The 19,644-nt window shown below is 64.8% G+C and overlaps 1 protein-coding gene across 5 annotated transcripts in view; it reads left to right on the top strand.

Moving 5' to 3' along the window:
- The window catches only part of CACNA1H (calcium voltage-gated channel subunit alpha1 H), a 62,663-nt gene that overhangs the window by 20,659 nt on the left and 22,360 nt on the right, over positions 1-19,644 (top strand). For all 5 annotated transcript variants that reach the window (XM_087853911.1, XM_087853909.1, XM_087853906.1 and 2 more), the window contains 6 exons: positions 15,277-15,388; positions 15,491-15,624; positions 16,006-16,103; positions 18,105-18,264; positions 18,974-19,292; positions 19,416-19,508. In XM_087853911.1, coding sequence (XP_087710037.1) covers positions 15,277-15,388; positions 15,491-15,624; positions 16,006-16,103; positions 18,105-18,264; positions 18,974-19,292; positions 19,416-19,508 — 916 coding nt within the window. The remainder of the gene's footprint in view (positions 1-15,276; positions 15,389-15,490; positions 15,625-16,005; positions 16,104-18,104; positions 18,265-18,973; positions 19,293-19,415; positions 19,509-19,644) is intronic.

Below are 19,644 nucleotides of genomic sequence, written 5' to 3'. Positions count from 1 at the left end.
ACACTGCCGTGTCGCTGGCCCCGGCTCTGCCCACCCACAGGTCGTCCTGTCCCTGCTGCTCTGCCGTCACCCCCCGGCTCGCACTGCTGGGCCAGGGCACAGGCTGGAGGCTCAGCCTTTCCCCTCGTATAGGCCTGGAGCAGTCCTCACCGCACTGACGTCCTTACTGGACACGTCACCTGTTCCTTACCCACCTCAGGCTGGCTCCACAAAGGCTGGCCCTGGACTGCTCCCTTTCGTCCAGGGCCCTGGAGCAGTCCCAGCACACAGTAGGTGCTCAGCAAACGAGTGCGGTCGAGGAGCCCCAGGCCAGGTCAGGAGGCTTCCTGAAGGAGGAGCCCTGAGTGTGGGTTTTGAGACATGACTAGAAGCCTTCGCAGGCAGAAGGTAGATGGTGCAGTGTAGACGGCTGGCCCGTCAGGACTAGACCCAGGCGGCCTCATCAGGCAGGCATGCTCCATTGCCCCACGCCTGTGTCAGCAGCCGCTGGGCCCCCGTGTCCCGCCAGGTCCTCCCACCCTCACCACCCCTGACAGCCTGGGCGCTGCCTCCGCATCCTCTGCACGTGGCCTGGGGCCGCCACGCTTTGGGGACATCCTGGTGGCCATCTGGGGGGTGGTGCCCCTGTGGCTGGGCCCCCCTCTCCAGCCACAGGGGCTGCCCCGGGCTCTGCGTGTGGTGCTCTCAACTTCTCTGCAAATTGACTGGTTTCATGGCTCAGCTGGGTTCTCAGCGTAGAGAATTTCAGCCTGGGATGGCCACCGTGTCGTGTGAAATGTGGGTGTTGTGCGGGCCGGTGCCCAGAACTCTGGTTAGTGCCTGGCTGGAGCTGCTGTCCCCTGTGGGAACGTGGCCGTCCCTTGCTGGGGGCCAAGTACGGCTGCTGGCATTTGAGAACCTCCTCGGCCTGGTCCATGGGAAGAAGTGGTTCCTGTCCCGGCCTCCTACACTGGTGAGTCTTACGGAAGCTCTGAGGGCCCGGCCGTGCGTGCAGCCCTCCTGGCTGGGGCTGGGGGCCTGTCCCCACAGAGTTGGCGGCCAGCTACCCCTGCCGTCACGCAGCACAGGGAGTCTTCCCCTTGTGGGCACAACTCAAGCCGCTGGGTCCGTGGCCCCCAGTGGCAGGTGGGGGAGCTGTTCAGACCACGCCCGACCGGTAGAAGCAGGCTGCTGCTGGGGCGGCCCCACCTCGGGACAGACAGGGCCAAGCCTGTGTGTCTGGGAAGCATTTGCAGCAAGTCAGACTGAGGTGTCCCGACCGTCCATCTGTCTGGGCAGCAGGACCCCCGCCGTCACCCCCAGTGTCTCTTTGCTCCGATTTCTAGAGCTCAGTGGGGATGGGGTGTCAGGGCCACAGCTGCCCCAGGGCTGTGATGGCACCTGAGGGGCTGTATGTGTCCGCGCACGGCTTCTGTAACAGAAACCCCCGAGCACAAGGGTTCCTCGTAGGGCTGGAGGCCGCAAGGCCCAAGCCCAGGCGTGGCCAGGGCTGGCTCCTCTGAGGCATGCAGACAGCCGCCTTCTCACGTGGTCGTCCCCGTGTGTGTCCTGCGTTCTTCTCCTTGTAAGGACACTAGTCAGATGGGATTGGGACCCACCCTACTGACCTCAGTTTACCTAAATTGCCTCCTTAAAGACCCATTTGCAAATGCACTCACGTTCTGAGGTCCTGGGCATTAGGGCTCCTATATGGGAATTTGGAGGGGACACAGTTCAGCCCGTGGCAGGGAGGGCTGGGGAACAGGGCTGGGAGGGAAGGTGCTGTGGCCTGGGCGCAGGGTGCTGGGGCTAAAATCCCCTCGGGTCTGGCACTGGGGACTCTGCACCTGGACCCCGGGATTCCTCAAATGAGCGTGACCTGTCCCCGCCTCAGCCCGGGCCGGGACATGACGCGTACTGGAGATGAATGTGGGTGACCCAGAGCCATGGTCGGAGCTGTGCTGTGTTCTGTCCGCTGCACTCAGAGGAACGTTGGCCCTGAGCTTTGGGCGGGCGTTCCGAGGACGCTGGTGGTGGCGGCTGTGTGTAAATGTCAGGGCCAGGTGTTGGGCTGGGCTCGGCTAGGGTCCCGGGTGCCCTGGAGGCACTGTGGACAGCAGCACCAGGGTGCCGAGCTCAGTTCTGTGGTTTTAGGTTGAAAGCTGTGATCTGAGGTTCTGGGCCATCCTTTTCAAATGTCACCACTATTAATAACCTGGGGGTGGGGCCAGAGGGCCTCTGGGGTCCCGAGCAGGCCGGGGGGCTGGGAGAGGCGGCTCCCTGTGAGGCGTGAGGAGGGCTGCCCAGGCCTTCCCAAGGGGCTGGGCTCGGTGGCACAGGTCGGGGTCTGTTCGGGTGCGGGGGACTCTCCAAGGGCTGAAAGAGGTGTCCAGTGGGCCTTGAGCTTAGTGCCCGAGTGGGAGCTTGCTTCTCCCGGGGCTTCCGGTGTCCTGTCTGTAACACGGGGGACGTCGGCCTCCGTGGGTTCCGGAGCCTTTCCAGGGCCTCCTCTGGCTGCCTTACGGGCGGGTCTGGACTGCCCGCCGGTCTGGCCAGCCGGCGTCCTTGCGGGGAGGAAGGACAAAGCTGAGGCAGAATCCGAACCCGGAGATGGGGCCGCTGGGGCTTCGAGGGGCCTGTGTGGGGCACCTGCCAGCCTGCAGGGGAAGGTCGGGGGGGGGCACGTGGTCCTCGCCTCTGCTGCCACCTCCCCCAGCCCCAGCGCAGACGGCCGAAAGCCCTGTGTTCCCTTCCACCACAAGACCCCCCAGAGTGTCCCCGGCTGTTGCTTCTCAGAGCAGAAGGCGGCCCCGCCTGCATCTCTGGTAGGTGGGCACCCCGCGGAGTTCCTGGTCAGCCCGAACCTCTGCCCTGCTCGGGGAGGATTCCCACAGCAGGGGGTATCACTGCGGGAGACATCGTGCTGGCAGGGGCCCCCAGGACCGCAGCCCCCGTGACTAGCATCTGTTGGGTGTTCATCCGTCTGGGGCCAGCAGGGGCTGGAGCTGCTCTGGGGGCCCCCAGTGCCCTGGGCTCCTCTGGAAGGTTCTAGGTGCTGCCCCCAGTGGCCGGGCCTACACCCACCCAGCCTTGCACTCTGCTCAAGTGTCCTCTTTGGGGCAGCCCCGGGGCCCCTGACGAGCAGCTCGCGGCCTGCAGGAGGGCAGGCCCCATCCGACAGGACAGCCGCTGCATCAGGGTCCTGGCGGGACAGCAGTGCCCCATGGTGGCAGTGGAAGAGTTAGCGGGCAGCAGGCTGTGGAGGGCACGGGGCCCCCTGCTGGCAGGCTACTTCCCACACCTGCCGGGTGGTCAGAGCACCCTGCCCTGTAGGCCCCCAGCCGGCTGTCCTGTACGGGGAGGGGGGGCTGCATTTTTACCCAACACCCTGGGGATTCTTTTTTTTTTTTTTTTAAGATTTTATTTATTTATTCGACAGGATAGAGACAGCCAGCGAGAGAGGGAACACAAGCAGGGGGAGTGGGAGAGGAAGAAGCAGGCTCATAGTGGAGGAGCCTGACGTGGGGCTCGATCCCACAACGCCGGGATCACGCCCTGAGCCGAAGGCAGACGCTTAACCGCTGTGCCACCCAGGCGCCCCCACCCTGGGGATTCTTGACCACCAGCAAGTTTGGGAAGGTTCCCCGTGGGTGTCTGTCATCTGTGTGGGTGGGGCTTGGACTCCTGGGTCCCTGACCTCAGCTAAGAGGTTTGGGAGTGGGAGGCCCTGGTTGGTGCAGCCCTGGGGCTGGGGTGCCCCCTGGGCCATGCGAGAGCAGGTGGGCAGGTGCGGCCCCAAGACCCGTCCTCCTTTAATACCCAGTTGCCAGGCGACGCTTGTGGGGAGGCTGGGATTTCCAGGGAGGGTCCGGCCAGTGTGGGCGGAGGGTGTGGGGACAGCCCCGCTGTGGGGCCCCTTTGCCTATACGTGGGGTGAGTCGGGCTCACGCACATGCAGAGCGGTGTGTCTGCCCGTGGTACGTGTTCCTGCCGTGGTCACCGCGTGTCCTGGTGTGTGTGAGACTGTGGGTCCGGCACTGCGGGGGGCCCCAGCCACAGGCTCCCAGCCACGGGGTCAGACGCTGCTGGGGGCTGTGGCCAGATGTTCTGGGCTGGTTCTCTAGCCGGAGGGAACCTCCTTCAGCTTCCTGTGGACCCTGGGCCATGGTGTCGGGCAGCCTGTTTTGGGGGGGGGGGGTTGGAGCAGACGGCGTCCTCCAGGCCGAGTTCCCATGCAGGGAGCGTCCAGTCCCCCGGGGTCGCTAATTCGGGCCTTGGGCAGCTGTGCGGTGGCGCTGAGACAGCTATTTCTGGCCTGGAGAATTCCTGCCCAGAGCAGGCCCCGAAGGCCTGTCCCCATGGGCGGTCTGTCATCTTCCCCAGGGGCCCTCCTGGCTCTGTGCCCCCTGCCCACGCCTTTCCCTTCCAGGGTCTGGGGGCTCTGCAGAGACCCCTGACAGGGGGCCAGTGGGAGCTGAGGACTGTCGCTGGGGAGGAGGCTTCTCCTGGCAAGGCTGGTCCCTCCTGCATCCAGGACAAAGCCCGAGGGGGCGGCCAGGTCCTAGGAGCACTGTAAGCCCTCAGCTGCTCTGGCAGGAGCCAGGCCAGGGCCGTGACCTGGGGACCTTTCAGGAGAGCCTGAGCTGTGGGAAAGAAACCGGGCAGAGGGCTAGCTCCATTTTCAGACAGGAAAATCCCCAGGGGGGTGTCGGGGGCCCCCAAGGCCCTTTTGCATGCCACCACCAAGTCCTGGCAGGGTCTCCATGAGGGTCCGTGGCCAGCACAGGCAGGCCCCCTGCAGGTACAGTGATTGGAGGTGGAGATGAGGTGCTTTTCCACTCAATTATTTTTGAAAAAAAAAAAAAAAAATCCTAAGTCAGGCTCTTTATTAAGAGCTAAGCAGAGACGTTAGCGCTCTTTCTAATTAGCGTGGTATTCAAGATGGTGTGCAATTAGAGGGAACTGGGGGCATGTGCTCAGGCTCCATGGTGTCTGAGTATTTCATTTTGTCTGGGGGGGGCTCTTCCTTCCGGAGAAAAGCCAGACACGGGCCCCTCTCCTCTCAAGGCGAGCACCTTGAAGCTGTGAGCGTTGAGTGCGTGTGTGTGACCGTGAGAGCACGTGTGCACACGCAGTCCTCCTCAGACCCGTGTGTACGGGGCGTGCACGGCACACAGGGACAAAGGAGTATGCACGCAAGTGGGCACGCACGCGCCTGGACATGCCCCAGGCTCACGCTGGTGCTGGGGTCTGGGTGGCCAAGGCCCTGCCTGGCTGGGGTCAACGGGGCTGCCCACCCTCCGTGCCCCCTCCCTCCTGTGGCAGAGGGGCATGGGTGCCACTAGGGCCGGGACAATGCCGTGCCCGGGTTAGCTCGGAAATGACACAGGCAGGAGGGGCCTCTGTGGCACAAGCCGCTGAGAACAACATATCCAGGCGCTGGGCTCTGCTGGGTGGGACGCAGGGGTGCCCAGGGGTCTGGGGAGCGGGTTCCTTGCACGTCGGGGTCAGAGCTGGCTGCCTAGGGAGCCCCTGGGCACAGCTCTGGAAGCCGCACGTGGGGAGGCCAGCTCCAGTGGGGAGTGGGCTTGCAGCCTCTCAGCTTCCCAGGGGAGGTGCTCTCCCAGGAACAGCCCAGTCCCCCTGAACTCCGCCCCCCCCCCCCGTGTGACCCTGAGCCGCTGGCCGAGAACAAACAGCTCCATGTTTGGCCAGCAATCCCGACTCCCCACCCCGGCCGAGCTGAGCGAGCATGAGTCATGCAGGCCTAGGCTGTGGGTGGGGGACAGGGACGGGGACACAGTCGGGGAGAAGGGCTCCCTGCGTCAGGAGTCCGGCCAGAGTGGAAGCAGGCGGGAGGCTGGGGCTCGGAGCCGAGGGAATCGTTCAGCAGAGGCTGTGAGGCATAGACTGGGCACAGACGCTGGCCCCTGTGCCAGAGTGGGGAGGGGACGGGGTCCCCCTGGACCCCACAGGGGCGGTGGCAGGTCCTGTCACCACGATGCTCGGGGAGCCATGTCCAGGGAGTTCTTGACAGGTGGGCAGCCCCCTGGGGGCAGCGTTCCTGTGTCCCCACAGGTGGGGATGGATGGAGCTGGCCGCAGAGGACCAAGGCCCTTCCCTGTGCAGAGCCAGCGTGTGTGGTGGGGAGACGCCGAGAAAGCCTTTCATTCTAACGGCATCTGCACCTGGCAGGAACCCCTGGCCCTCCAGACCCCGCTGCCGTCCTCGCCTTCTTCCCAGACACTTATGGGATCTTCTGGGCTGAGCTGTGGGGCTGCTGGACGGCGTAAGCTGGGGGTCCCCCTCCCAGAGTCCCCTCCTCACCTTCCAGCAGCTGGTCATCAAGGCAACAACCTCGGGAAGGAGAGGAGCTTCCTTCTATCGTGCCATGGAGTGGCCGCCTGGCATCAGGGTTGGCAGCACAGAGGTCCCGTTCCGGCAGCTCCACGGGCACCGTCTGTCCCCACCGCTGTCGGAGGAGGCTTGCTGCTCCCACAGTGGCAGGTCCCAGGTGGCTGGCTTTGCGCAGAGCTCTGGGGAGGATGCCTGCTTCACCCCAGGCCCCAGCATCACATCCCCCACGTCAGGGGACTTGGCACAGTGTCCGCATCAGAGGCTTCACCCCCACGTCCCTGTGGGCGGCCTGGGCAGGGAAAGGGGACTCCCCACCATGCTGCCGCTGTGGGGTGTGGCCGCAGAGACGTCTGTGCCTGCTTGGGGGCTCCCGGTGGACCCAGTGCAGCTGCCGTGAGAACGCCCCCCCCACACCGCCTACCTCGGCCGTGCTGGTGTCACCGCTCACCGCAGCGGTCCGTGGTCCCAAGACCCGCCGGCTGGGGTCCCATGTGACAGGGAGGCCACAGCAGCGTTCAGCTGCTCCCTGGGGACCAGGTGTGTGAGCAGGTGCGTACACACCTGTGCCAGACACCCGTCCCACCGCCCCCAGGCTCCTGGTCTGTAGGGGAACACGTCAGTACAGAAACAGCCTTAATCCGTCAGCTGTATCACTCATTACGTAAGCAGGAGTGTTGTGTTCCTAGTAACAAGGGAAGGTCCATCTGTCCTGAGGGGCTGTGCCCAACCCCCAGGCCGGGGCAGAAATGTGGCACGTTTCCCCCCTCGGGGGACCCACGGACAGCGAGGTGGAGGCTGGCGGCCGGGTCATGGGCGGGATCCACAGAGGTCTCCGCTCCACACCTTCTGCCTAAGGGGCCTCCGTGCTCTGGGGATGGAGTCAGTGCCAGGAGGCCAGGCTGCCACGAGAGCGGGGTCCCCGCCGGGGCCCCGACCCCGGGGAGCGGACCCCTGCCTGAGGCTCCAGCCGGGGCCTGGGTGCCCTTAGGCTTGGGGCATCATTGGCAAACGCACAGGTGTGGACCTCCTGAGGCCCTGCGGTGTGGGCCGGAGCCCTGGACCCTGCCAGGACCGGGGTGCCCTGTGGGGCCAGGCCCGGTTTGTGGGTCACGGGTGTTACTGGGCCCAGGGTGGATGGCAAGTGGCAGTGCCTTAGCACCCGGCCTGCAGCTGCTGCTCTGCCTTCGAAGGCTCTGCTGTGGCTGCCTGGTGGGTGTCTGCTGCCACCCCGGCCCCAGCCGCCCCTTACGCCCCGATCACGTCACCCCGGCCACTGGGGAGCTCTGGGAGGCGTCCTCGGATGCCCTCCCCGTGGGCAGTTGGACCTACGATGGGGGGCCACCAGGAAGATGAGGAGTGCTGGGGAGCACGTCTGCCCCGAGTCGGGGGGTGGCTGTGCCCTGCAGGGGGCCTGCGAGGCAGGGGAGCCGGGAGGAGGTCTGGTGCTGGGTCTGAGTCTCCGCCCTGTGAGTTAGTGACAGCAGTGATGGGTTTGGGACTCCAGCAAGATGGGGTCGTTGAAAAGAAAAACCCCAAATACACAGATTGTTACGGTTACACGTACCGTAAAATTCACCGTCTTGAAGTGTGGCAGTCTTGGGGAGTTTAGTGCATTCACAGTGTGGTGCCAGCTCCAGCCCTCCCTTATTCCAGAACATTCCATCACCCCAAAGGGAGCCTGTCCCCATTAGCTCTCACTCCCCAGCCCCTGGCAGGCACCGGTCCCCGGTCTGTCCACGTTTGTTGTGTGTCGTCGACAGAGTCCGACAGTCCCTGTCCGTGCATCGGGCTTCTCACTGAGTGTCCCGTTTTCAAGGTTCAGCCGGGCTGTAGCAGGTGTCAGTGTGGGCTGGGCGGGATCACTCGCACAGATGGGCCATGTGCTTTTGTGCGTTAGTGGACATTGGGGTGGTTTCCACCTTTTGGTTATCTCGTGCCCTGCTGCTGGGAACACGTGTGTGCATGCGTGCGTGTGTGTCCGAGGATCCGTTTTCACTTCTGGGTGTGCTCAGGGCGGCGCTGCCGAGCCGTGTGCGAACGTCAGGGTGGACAGTTGGAGGAGTTTGCAGAGTGGGCTGGAACCTGCCCCTGGGTGGGAGCTGCCAGGAGCCATCGGAGTTGCATGCAGACCCCCCTGTCCAGAGAGGGCCCCACTGCCCAGCTCAGCCGTGGTCCATCTTGCATGCCCCCCTTGAGGGCCCCTGGAGGTGCTCACTGAGGCCCGGTCGGGTCCACGGTGGTGCAGAGGAGTAGGTCCTGCGCCGAGGCTGGTCTGGGAGAAGCCATGCCATTAATGGTGTGCGTCTCTGATAGAAACACGCAGCTTTCTGTTTGGATGCCGGGCCGGGAAGGAGGCTGTGGCGAGTCTGTTGCTCTGGTAACCTCGGGAGGTGGGCTCGCCAGCTGGGCGCGGAGCAGAAGGCCCGTGGACTCTTGCCACTGTGAGCAAGGGGCTGAGTGTCTGTCCTGGCGGGCAGGGGCCCTTCCCCAGGCCTCCCCTGTGCTGACAGCCCATGCGGACGGGCCTGGGCTTCCAGACGCTTCACTGTTGCCGTCACACGCGCCCTGCGGAGGCCCAGGGGGGCAGAGGCGGGGGACAGCCCGGGCCCCATCTCGCCCGCTCCCCACACCAAGCCTTGGCTCCCCGCACGACGGCTTCTCCCAGCACTTCCTCGTGCCTCCTCGTGCGCGTACGTCCACCTGTGTTCTGGGGAAGGGGACCTCTGCACGGTGGCTGTCTTCATGAACGGTCTCCCACTGCTGCTGTGTTCTGCTCCGTCCACCTAGGATGGGTTTCTGTGCTAATCTCAGGGCCTTCCCTGCGGCCTCACACCCTGTCCGTAGAGACGTTATGGTGTTCAGTCTTCCGCAGTTACCAGCACTGTTTCCTGGCTTACCAGCCTGGCCGCACGCACCCCCTGGGCGGCCTCCCTGGCTCCCTGGAGCTGCCCTGGCCTCAGCGGTCGTGCAGAGGCTGGGGAAGGGAGGGGCTGGGGAAGGCCGCGCTGTGCTTTGAGAGGTGGGCTGGGTCTGGGGGTCTCCCATGCTGCCCAGTGGGCCCCGGGATCTGGTCTGCGGCTGGCTGGGTCCCATGTGGGGCATCTCTTCCCGCCCCAGAGCAGTTCTGTCTCCAGCCGCCCACTCAGCTGTGTGGGGTACTGCAGACGTCTTCTCGTTAGTGGCCCGGGATTGAATTCTCCTGCAGGGTGGGCTTTCTCCCCCACGAATAAACATAGGCTTTTCTCCTTGAACAAATTGCAGAAGCAAGGTTGAGTGCTCAAGAGAATTAAGGCTGGGGGGCCCGAGGAGGGCGCAGCAGGCCGTGTGCACAGCGGCAGGGAAGGGCTCGTCCCGCCTCCCCCAGGGCAAGGAAGGGTTTGCCCACCAGCGTCCGCTGGGGGGGGGCACTTGGCACAGAGTACTGGGCGTCGGTCGGCCACTGTGTGTATGGGGGCAGGGGCGCGTGCATGTGGAGCCCCTGGACTAGCTGAGCTCATCCCTACACCTCCCCTGCCTGTCGGCACACAGGAAGACTGTAGGCCCCACCAAGGTCAGAGGCTGGTCCCTGAGGGCCTGGAGTGGGGGTCTGGGCTCAGTATTCCTGATGGGCAGTGCATCAGGATGGCCCAGGGCTGCCTCTCGTCCATGTCCCAAATCAGGAGATCCTGGCGGGGGCCAGGGGATGGTGGCTGCCATGGGCATAGGACGGACGGCGGAGAGGTGCGGGAGGCTGCTGGCCTGACCCAGACCAAGGCCGTGAGGAAGAGGAGACAGATGCCAGCCTGAGAGTTTGGAGGCTCTGGGCCATCCCACCCTGTGCCGCCTCCTTCCCGCTGCCTTCCCGGGCACGGGGACAGTCAGGCCAAACAGTTGTGGATTTGGTCTAATGGAGTTTCGCTGGCGGAGTACATTGCTCTGGGGGGTGGCAGGTGGGGCTGGCCTGCTCGGGCTTTCGCATCTTCCAGAGTCAGAGCTTTGCAGCTCTGTCCACGTGATCTCACTACAGCCCCTCAGGGAGCCCACGTGGGGGGTCAGAGCCTGGTCCCCACGAAGCCTGCATCGTGGCCACTCCCCGCAGCCTTCCAGTCTCCATGTCCCCCATCAGTCTGCATCTCTCAGCAAGGGGTGTCGGGCTCTCCCGTCTGTGCCCCCCTAGCAAAAACACAGTGTCCCCTCCCTCCGTGTCTGCGGCCAGCCAGAGGAGCTGAAGTGGCATCGTCAGGATGAGGGAGGGGACAGGGGACGCAGAGCTTGCTGGGCGCGTCTCTCAGCACCTGAAAGATGACCGCCATCACGCCCATTGTATGGCTGGGGAAACAGGCTCAGCGTGAGCGGTGGATAGTGCTGTTGTCCAGGATCAGGCTCACGTCCTCTGGCTCCGAGCTGGGCAAGGGGAGAAATGTCCCACTCCATGGTTTGGGGGGCCCTGAGCCAGCAGGACTGGGTGGCCGTGGGGACCTGCCTGTAACAAAGAGGATTTGGTTCGGAGGTCCAGGACCACCCTTCGGGTCACACAGTCTGTGAGGACCCCCACCACTGTGGGGACCCCCACCGCGTTCCAGGACTCCGGAAGCCACTGTCACTGGTGAGAGGCAGGGTTACAGAGTGTCAGGGTCCCCTGTTGGCACAGCTGCCGGTGAGGGGCCGACAGCCCCCGAAATGTGGGCTGAGTGGCCATGAGCCCCTTTGGGCTTCCAGGCCCAGTCCCAGCAGCCTCTGTTGTTCCCAGCGGATGGTGTCTTCGTGCAGAGATGACCGTGCCTGCCCTGGTCACCCCCACTTGCAGGCCGTCCCCACCCAGTGCCCACAGTCAGGGACAGCGCGAGATGGCGCTCTCAGGCCAGCATCGTTTTCGAAGCCTCCGTCAGTGTGCTTGGCTTAACCAGCTGGGAGTCTGAGAATGAGAGGGTGGTTTCCAGTAAAGCCAGGTCAGGGTGACCAGCACCCCAGGGATGCTCAGCGAGTGTCCTGTCCAGAGCCTCCTTCCCAGCCCTGAGCGTGCGCCGGGGCAGGGCGTCTTCAGCACCATGGACAGCGGTCACCTGGCGCTGCCCCTGACTCCACCTCCTCGCCCGCTGGCCTGGCATTGAGGTGTCTGTGTGGGGTGCACTGGAGCCCTTGTCTGAGAGGCCATGAATCTGGCCCCGAGAGCGTCAAGACAGGACTGGGCCGCTCCTCCAGCCTGGCTGGGGGAGGCCTGGCCGTCGCTGCAGTAGTGGGAAGGTGGTGCGCCGTTGGCTCGGCACTTGCTAGCCCCACCAGGCCTGGAAAGACCTGAAGGGGAGGGGGGCGTTGGGAGGGGCTGGCATCGGGCCAGGCTGGGGGGAATATGCTGGAAGGGTGGGCATGGCGCCGGAGAGGTCCCCCAACAGACGCCTTTGCTCCCAGTGCTGAGGGAGACTCTGGGACCTGTCCTCAAGCCTCTGTGGGGCTGTCATTTATGAGGCCCCCCCCCACCAGCCTGGGTGGTGGGGCAGGCCCAGCCATGGCCCCGGGAGGTTCCAGGAGCTTGATCATCTGGGGTCAGGGTAGTCAAAGATGTGGGTCAGGGGGCTCGCGGCCAGACAGCCTGCCGGGGCTCTGGGGTCCTGTGGCAGAGGCCACGTCACTCAGCGTTGGACTCGGGCCCTGCACGGCACCATGGCTCTTCCCCGTGCCAGCATGGCTGCTGCGTCCTGGCTGCATGAGACCTCGGCTTCCTTGGACCCACCGTGGAAATCGACTCTCATTTGTAGAAGTCAGTTCAAAACCTAAAGGATTTTTAATTAAAACCCAAAAATCCATGTGTGTAATTAAGTCTCCGGAAGTCACTGAGCTCTGGGTGAGGAGCTGGTTGGCCCGGCCTGTCCTCAGGTGCCCGCTAAGGTGGGATGGGAGGGGCCTGCTCCAGCCCTGTGACCCCGGGCCGGCCGGCCCTGTCTCTGGAGAGCCCCCTGGTCATCTGCAGGGCCGCTGGAGCCCCGTGCTTCCGCAGCTCCTGGCCAGGACAGGAGGTGCGGGGCGGCTCCGGGGGTGTCCGTGTGTACTCGTGAGCACCTTTACACAGACTAAGGCAGGGTCTTGGGGCCCGGGTGCAGGACCCCAGGATCTTTTCCTCCCAGGTGTGTGTCTGGGGTGGAGGGGGGGAGAGACGCTGTATCATTAGGATAGTAACTCCAGTGGGCGAGGGCTCTTGGGAACGGATGGAGAACTTCCTAGGTGCTGGGGTCATGCTGACCAGCTTGGTTATCCCAGCCACCCCAGTAGTGTCCCCACTTCTTGGATGAACCTGTGTTCATGCCCTCCCGGCTGGGCTTCTGCCCCATGGGGGTCTGAGTCTGCCGGGCGTGTCTCAGGGGTGGGGCAGGCAGGCCATGGCCCATAGGACCAGCACAGTCAGGAGGAAGCCAAGGTTGGTGGGTGGGCGCTGCTTGTCAGCAGTGTGGGAAGATGTAGAGATAGGACCCCAGCTCAGGGACCCCGAGCAGGGCTGTCTTTCCAGTTGCTGGGGGCCTGGTTTATGGCTTGTCCTGGGGAGTGAGGGTCCCCCGCCAGCCCCTGACCTGAATAGTGTCGTGGATCCTGGCCTGGGGGAGCCCAGGGCTTAGACAGGTCTGCTGCACTGTTGAGGGTGGAGGTCCTCAGCTTTGTCTGATGCCAGCTCTGAGGTCTGGGGCAGGTGCCCTGCAAGAATCCCCCAGACCAGGAGATACCTGTACCTGCCCCTTTCATCCCCCCAGCTCTGCCCAGAACGGGCCACACCACGGCGTGGCTCAGTGTCTTGAAGTAGTGGGGGAGGTAGCAGTGATGGTTGGGGCTCAAGGGCAGCTGGTGGGCTTCTTTCCAGGCCACTCTCCCTGGTCTGGGCAATCTGAGTGAGCATGGGCACAGGCTGGGGAGAAATAGGGCGGCCGGCTGGAGAGACAAGAGTCCCAGGTGGGTGTGAATGATACCGGTGGACAGGAGGGGCTGGGGGCCAGGGCTCGACTGGGCTGGAGAACTCCTGCAGGGGCAGGACGTCTGCAGGAGTGGAAGAGGGGAGCACTCAGAGTCCAGGGAGACCTCGGTGTGCTGGGACAGAGAGGGGCAGACAGCCCCCACACCCCCACTGGCTGGGTGCACACACTGGGGGCCCCAGGCGGGTGTGCGCTGCCTCCCTGCGGGGGATGGGGGAGCATGCACCTGCGTCCGTCTGGGTCAGGGGTGGGATGCCCCCCCTCATACTGTCTGACCATCACCTGCCCTCCGACTGTCACCCATCTGGAACTTCCTGCTCCCCTGCTGTGCCTCGTAGGGATGTGGGGGGTTCGTCTCCTGCAGGGGGGTCTGCTGAGCCATTCTGTTTAACTGGAAACACCCCACCCGCGGTGACACGCACGGACCTCTCTCCTTAGAGGTATCACTGCAGGACTTAAGGGACACACAGGTCAGGAGGCTTCCCATGACACAGCCTGGGACTGGGTCTGTGCAGGGTCCCCCAAGATGCCCCGATAGAGCCGTGCTAGGACAAGTGCGTGCAGCCGTCAGCCACAGCTCTCTGGCCCCCCACCGCCCACCCCACGGGGGTGCCCCGGTCCCAGCCAGCCCCTGAGCAGGCGCGTGTGCCAGGCCGCTGCGGGTGGGGCCTGGGGTCCGGGTGCTGCTGTAGCTGGAAGCTGGTGTCTGTTTCCCCGCCACCAGACCACGGCACAGGCACTTGTTACGGCCAACCCCATTCACCATGATTACGGCTCTCTGGGCGGGAACGTAATGGTGGTGGCGGCCTGGCACCGGGCTGTACTGTGTGCCGCTGGCCCTGCCCCCACCCCTGCGAAGGACGAAGGACGAAGGACGGGGCCCAACCTTCCTCCTGCCCCTTGTCTCTGAGCCTATTCGCCTTCCAGGCCTCACCCGCACCCTGACCACAGCCCCAGATTCTGGGGCTCCTGCCTGTTCTGCAGCCCAGGCAGCCCCACAGAAAGCCCACCTCACAGGTGGGCACGGGTCCAGGGATCCTGACTTGGGGATGGCGTGTGGGGTGCACAGAATGCCCCCAAGCCGTCCAGGCTGTGAGGGGTACCTATCGGCATGACAGGGTCTGCATGGAGCCCCAGCTGCCCCACGCAGCCTGGCCCTTCTTCATGCCTGACCCAGCCGGCCCAGCACAGAGCTCCCCGAGTCCCTAGTGAACCAAGCAGGGTGCGGACATGAGGTGCACCCCTTTGCAGAGACCGCCACCCTGGGCCGGGCCGCCATGTACCCTGCGTGGAGCCCCGGCGCCACCTGGTGGCTGCTCCCGGGAGGTCCGAGGTGGGCTCTGGTCCCCATACCAGGGACCCTGAGGCACAGTGTGTGGGACTGCAGCGCTCCCTGCCGAGCCGGCTCCCGGGGCTCCCAACCCCCCGGACACCCTCTCGCCAGCCGGAGATGCCTGGACGGGGCCGTTACCATGGACAGCTTCCGCTCTGGCACTGGGAGGCTGGGGAGGGGCGAGGATGGGTCCTCCTGGGTCCCTACTGGTATGGGTGCTCAGGAGGGCTGCGGGTCCCCACGCCCAGCTGCTGAGCCGATCGGAAGTTCTCGTCCCTCATCCCCGTAGCTGTGGTCGGGGCACCCTCGTTCTGCTGGAGTCACGTGGGGGTTAGCGCGGGGCCATCCTCACAGTCCCTCACACTGCGTGCGCGTCTGTGGCACATGCTGGAGCCCAGCTGGACGGAGCCCGTGAGATGGCTCCCTGGGTGTCCGACCTCAGCTTGGGGCACCAGTGTTGGGGGGAGCCTGGCAGAGGGGCATGGGCTGTCCTCCAGCCCCTGTATGGGGGCCCGCGCGGGGGCATGCGGATGCTGCACACAGAGGCCAGGGTCGCAGCTCTGCCTCTTCAGGCCCAGCTGACCGGGTGCTGGGGGTGGGTCCCAGGCTGCCGCTCCCCCGCACCCGCGTCTCAGCCTCCAGTGTTGACCCTTAACTCGGCGCCCGCCGCACGTGGTTCGAGCACATCAGCATGCTGGTCATCATGCTCAACTGTGTGACCCTGGGCATGTTCCGGCCCTGCGAGGACGTCGGGTGCCAGTCGGAGCGCTGCAGCATCCTGGAGGTGGGCCCGGGCGCGGCCGGGGCAGCGGATGGCCTGCTGGCCGTGGCCAGCCCCTGGGGGACCGGCCGGCAGGACTGGCTCTCAGGCCCTGTCTCCTGCCAGGCCTTCGACGACTTCATCTTCGCCTTCTTCGCGGTGGAGATGATTGTCAAGATGATTGCCCTGGGGCTCTTTGGGCAGAGGTGCTACCTGGGTGACACGTGGAACAGGCTGGATTTCTTTATCGTCATGGCGGGGTATGAACCCCTGGCCCCCAGCGCCGGGGCTGGCCCGGGAGACCCTCGTACCCGCAGTGGCAGCTATCTGACCAAGCCTGGCCGGGAGCCCTGCCCCCCTCAGGGAGAGGAACGGGGGTGCACTCGGCAGGGGTCCGCTGGAACCAACGTTGGGAAGCGGCTGGGGTGGGGTGCCGGTGCGGCCTCTGCAGGGGAACGGGACACCGCCCAGCAGTGGTGGGGGTGGCGGGACAGACACAGATGGCCCGTGAGCGGGGAGGGGCCCCAGGGGTTCCCCAGGGAGGCCCGCGGACCGGGCCTCCCGGCCTTGGCTGGCAAGGTGCCCTGGAGAAGGCCGGTGCCCGGCCCCTGAGCTTCTCCACGCCTCCGCCCCTCCCCCAGCATGATGGAATACTCGCTGGACGGACACAGCGTGAGCCTCTCGGCCATCCGGACGGTGCGTGTGCTGCGGCCCCTCCGCGCCATCAACCGTGTGCCCAGTGAGTGACCTCTGCCCCAGGATGTGTCCTGCCGGCCCTACGGAGAGCTCTCCGGACTCCCCAGCCCAGACCCCAGCCCTGGGGGAGGGGGGCAGGCCTGCTGCCGCTCACCACGGGCCCCTGCAGATTGGCCACTTCTTTTCCGGAGAGCACACAGCAAAGCCAGACCACGTTGGGGTGTGACAGGCAGGCTGTGCGGGGTCTGGGCTCCCCCCCGCCCCGTGCGCTGGGCTAACCTCAGACTCCCCATCTACACAGCATTTGGGGGGAACACGGGGGGCTGCACGGGCCCCGGGGCTTCATTGTCTGACAGATGCTGGGGAACCTCAGGCCCTAACTCTTCCAGAGGGATCTGATGCTTCCGGGAAGCCTAGAGAAGCTTCCGGAAAGTCCCGTGGCTGCGTGTTTGGAGAGCGGCCTGTCCTCACACGGGGTTTGGTTTAGGATTTTTCCATCGTCAGAGTATTCACTGCTGTTAGTTTTCCTGGGCGGGAGGGCAGTGCCCGTGGTACCTCCTAAGGGCCGCGTCCACGTGTGTGCACGGGTCTGCATGTACCGCGTGTCGATACCACGTACGTGTGCGCACAGCCTCCCCAGCCACTGGGCCCGAGTCCTGGTGTCCTCAGCACCAGGCCCGAGCAGTCAGCGCTCATCCCACGGCTCCCCCTAAGAAGTTGCACACCGTTAGGGACAGGTACTTCTTCCCTGGGCTTGTCAGCCCCACCAGAGGGCGGGTGTCATGGAGGTGTGCTGTGCTGTGGGACCCCTGGGCCTTTTTTCCATCTGCCCACCTGGCTCTGTGCTCAGGGGTCAGACGGGCCTCAGATGCTGTGTGAGCCTGGGGAAGTTACCGAGCCTCTCTGAGCCTCCATTTTCCCACCTGTCACAGCCGCTCATTAGTGGTACCTCAGAGAGGCCGCGTGAGGTGAGGTGGTGTGTGCGGCTCCCAGCGGTGCCCGGTCCCCACCGCACACACTGCCTGCCCACCTGGGCCCACCTGTGAGCGCAGTGTGGTGGCAACGCAGCCCATCTCCATAGATGTTCACTTTTCAGCCTAAATGTCTGCAGTGGCCCGCATTGCCGCCAGCAGCCTGGCCTCCTCTGGGGACACCCGCCATCCCAAACAGGGAGTCTGCCCTGGACAGGCCTGAATGTTCCTTGTAAGGAACCCCAAATGGTCACATTTAGGGTTGCATCTCCCTGGATGCCTGGGGCTCACTCTGACCCCTGGGTCGTGTCTGACCCTTTGAGCCAGCCGATATCTGTCCCGGGCAAGGGTTTCCTGATCCGTGCATTCCTCATGAATCTTCCTCTTGGCCATTTCTGACACTTCAGTGCCGCTCCTGGCTGTGGCTCGCCCCCTGTGACCCCAGGGGCCTGTTCTGCCATTTGCCCGGGGCACTGCTCCCAGAGGCCTCGGCACCTGCCCCCTACCCCCTGGCCCAGCGTGCAGTTTGCTGCCTTAGCCCTGCTCTTGCTTGTTTGGGGAAAGGAGGCATCCTTGCTGAGGTCTGGGAGGGGATAGGCCTAGGTCAGTGGGGGCCACATAGGGCTTGGCTGACCCACTCCCACATTAATTTGCGTTCATCCAGCCCCCAGGCACAGGGCTTCAAAAGTGTTTCTCAGAAAACCGCCCCCTTCCTGGGGGTCCCTCCCTCCAGTGCAGGGCTCTCCAGTGTGATTCATGCAGGGCATGGGGAGAAATGCTCCCTGAACCCCCACCCAAAGCCTGAGCTCCTGGAGGGCCCTGAGGCTGGGGCTGTTGGACTCCACCAGCCCAGAGACCTTCTAGGCCCACAGTCTTGCTCTCCTTTATGTAGGTCTGGTCCACAGGCGTCACTGGCCCTCAGGGCCTGCCGAATGTGTGGGGACCCAGTGCAGGTCCCCCCAGAGTTGCTGATAGCCAGAACACGGGAGGGCTCAGGGCCCACCAGTGGGGTGGGGGGCTAGAGGAGGCCCTGGGAGGGCTCCGCTGAGCTGACTTCTTCCCCGGCCCTGCAGGCATGCGGATCTTGGTCACGTTGCTGCTGGACACGTTGCCCATGCTGGGGAATGTTCTCCTGCTCTGCTTCTTCGTCTTCTTCATCTTCGGCATCGTGGGCGTACAGCTGTGGGCCGGCCTGCTTCGTAACCGCTGCTTCCTGGACAGCACCTTTGCCAGGTGCGGGGGAGTGGGGCGGGGCGGGGGGGGGCACCTAAGGGGTCTTGCGGCCTGCGTGTCCTCACCAGGCTCCACCCCTCCAGCCCCGCCCCTAGGTGCTCCGCCCCCATCAGACTCCTCCCCTCCAACCCAGCCCCTAGCTGCTCTGCCCCCAGCTGGTCTGCCTCCAGGAGGCTCCTCCCCTCCGCCCCCACCCCCACCAGGCTCCACCCCTCCAGCCCAGCCCCTAGATGCTCCGCCGCCAGCTGGCTTCTCCCCTCCAGCACCCCCACCCCAGATGCTCTGTCCCCAGCCCGCTCTTCCCTTCCAGCCCCACCCCCACCAGGCTTCTCCCCTCGCCCCCACCAGGCTCCACCCCTCTAGCCTAGCCCGTAGATGCTCCGCCCCCAGCTGGCTCTTCCCCTCCAGCACCCCCACCCCAGATGCTCCGCCCCCACCAGGCTCCTCTCCTCCGGCCCCACCCCCGCCGGCTTCTCTTCTTCCCGCCCTACTTCTGGGGACACACCCGTCTTAGAATATTCCTAGCTGGGGATCTGTCTTGGGTCTGTTCCGTTTCTCATCTTTGTTTTGATGTGTGCTTTTGTCTCTCTTTCTGTGAATGTCCACTTCACTGTCTCTGTCCACCCGTTTTTCTCCTTGTGTTCCTCTGTCCCAACCCCGTATCTCACACTTTCTTTGTTTCTCCGGTCTGCCGCCCGGCCGCCCACAGAAATAACAACCTCACCTTCCTGCGGCCGTACTACCAGACGGAGGAGGGCGAGGAGAACCCCTTCATCTGCTCTTCGCGCCGAGACAACGGCATGCAGAAGTGCTCGCACATCCCCAGCCGCCGGGAGCTGCGCGTGGAGTGCACGCTGGGCTGGGAGGCTTACGGGCAGCCGCAGGCTGACGGCACAGTAGGCGCCGCCCGCAACGCCTGCATCAACTGGAACCAGTATTACAATGTGTGCCGCTCGGGCGGCTCCAACCCCCACAACGGCGCCATCAGCTTCGACAACATCGGTTACGCCTGGATCGCCATTTTCCAGGTGGGTCCCGGGCCTCCGGCTGAGGGCTCGGGGCACTGCGTGCGCAGGGGAGCGGGGGGCACGGGCGAGGAGGCCCCTGTGCCCTCCCGGGGCCGTCGTGTGTGCAGCCGCCTGCCCCCCCAGGTGATCACGCTGGAGGGCTGGGTGGATATAATGTACTACGTCATGGACGCCCATTCTTTCTACAACTTCATCTACTTCATCCTGCTCATCATCGTGAGTGTGGGCGCCGGGCCAGTCCCGGGGGCTGGGTGGGGCGTTCACGGCCACCAGTGCTTGTGGGTGGAGGTGCGCTGACGGCGCAACAGCCCGCCGCAGACCCCGAGAGTCCCTGTCGGTGGGCGTCGTCCTG

Source organism: Ursus americanus, chromosome 2 (genome assembly GCF_024610735.1).
Source record: "Ursus americanus isolate L20-20 chromosome 2, mUrsAme1.1.p, whole genome shotgun sequence".
Taxonomy (NCBI): domain Eukaryota; kingdom Metazoa; phylum Chordata; class Mammalia; order Carnivora; family Ursidae; genus Ursus; species Ursus americanus.
The sequence above is the reverse complement of the archived record's forward strand: the minus strand, read 5'-3'. Positions and strand labels throughout refer to the sequence as shown.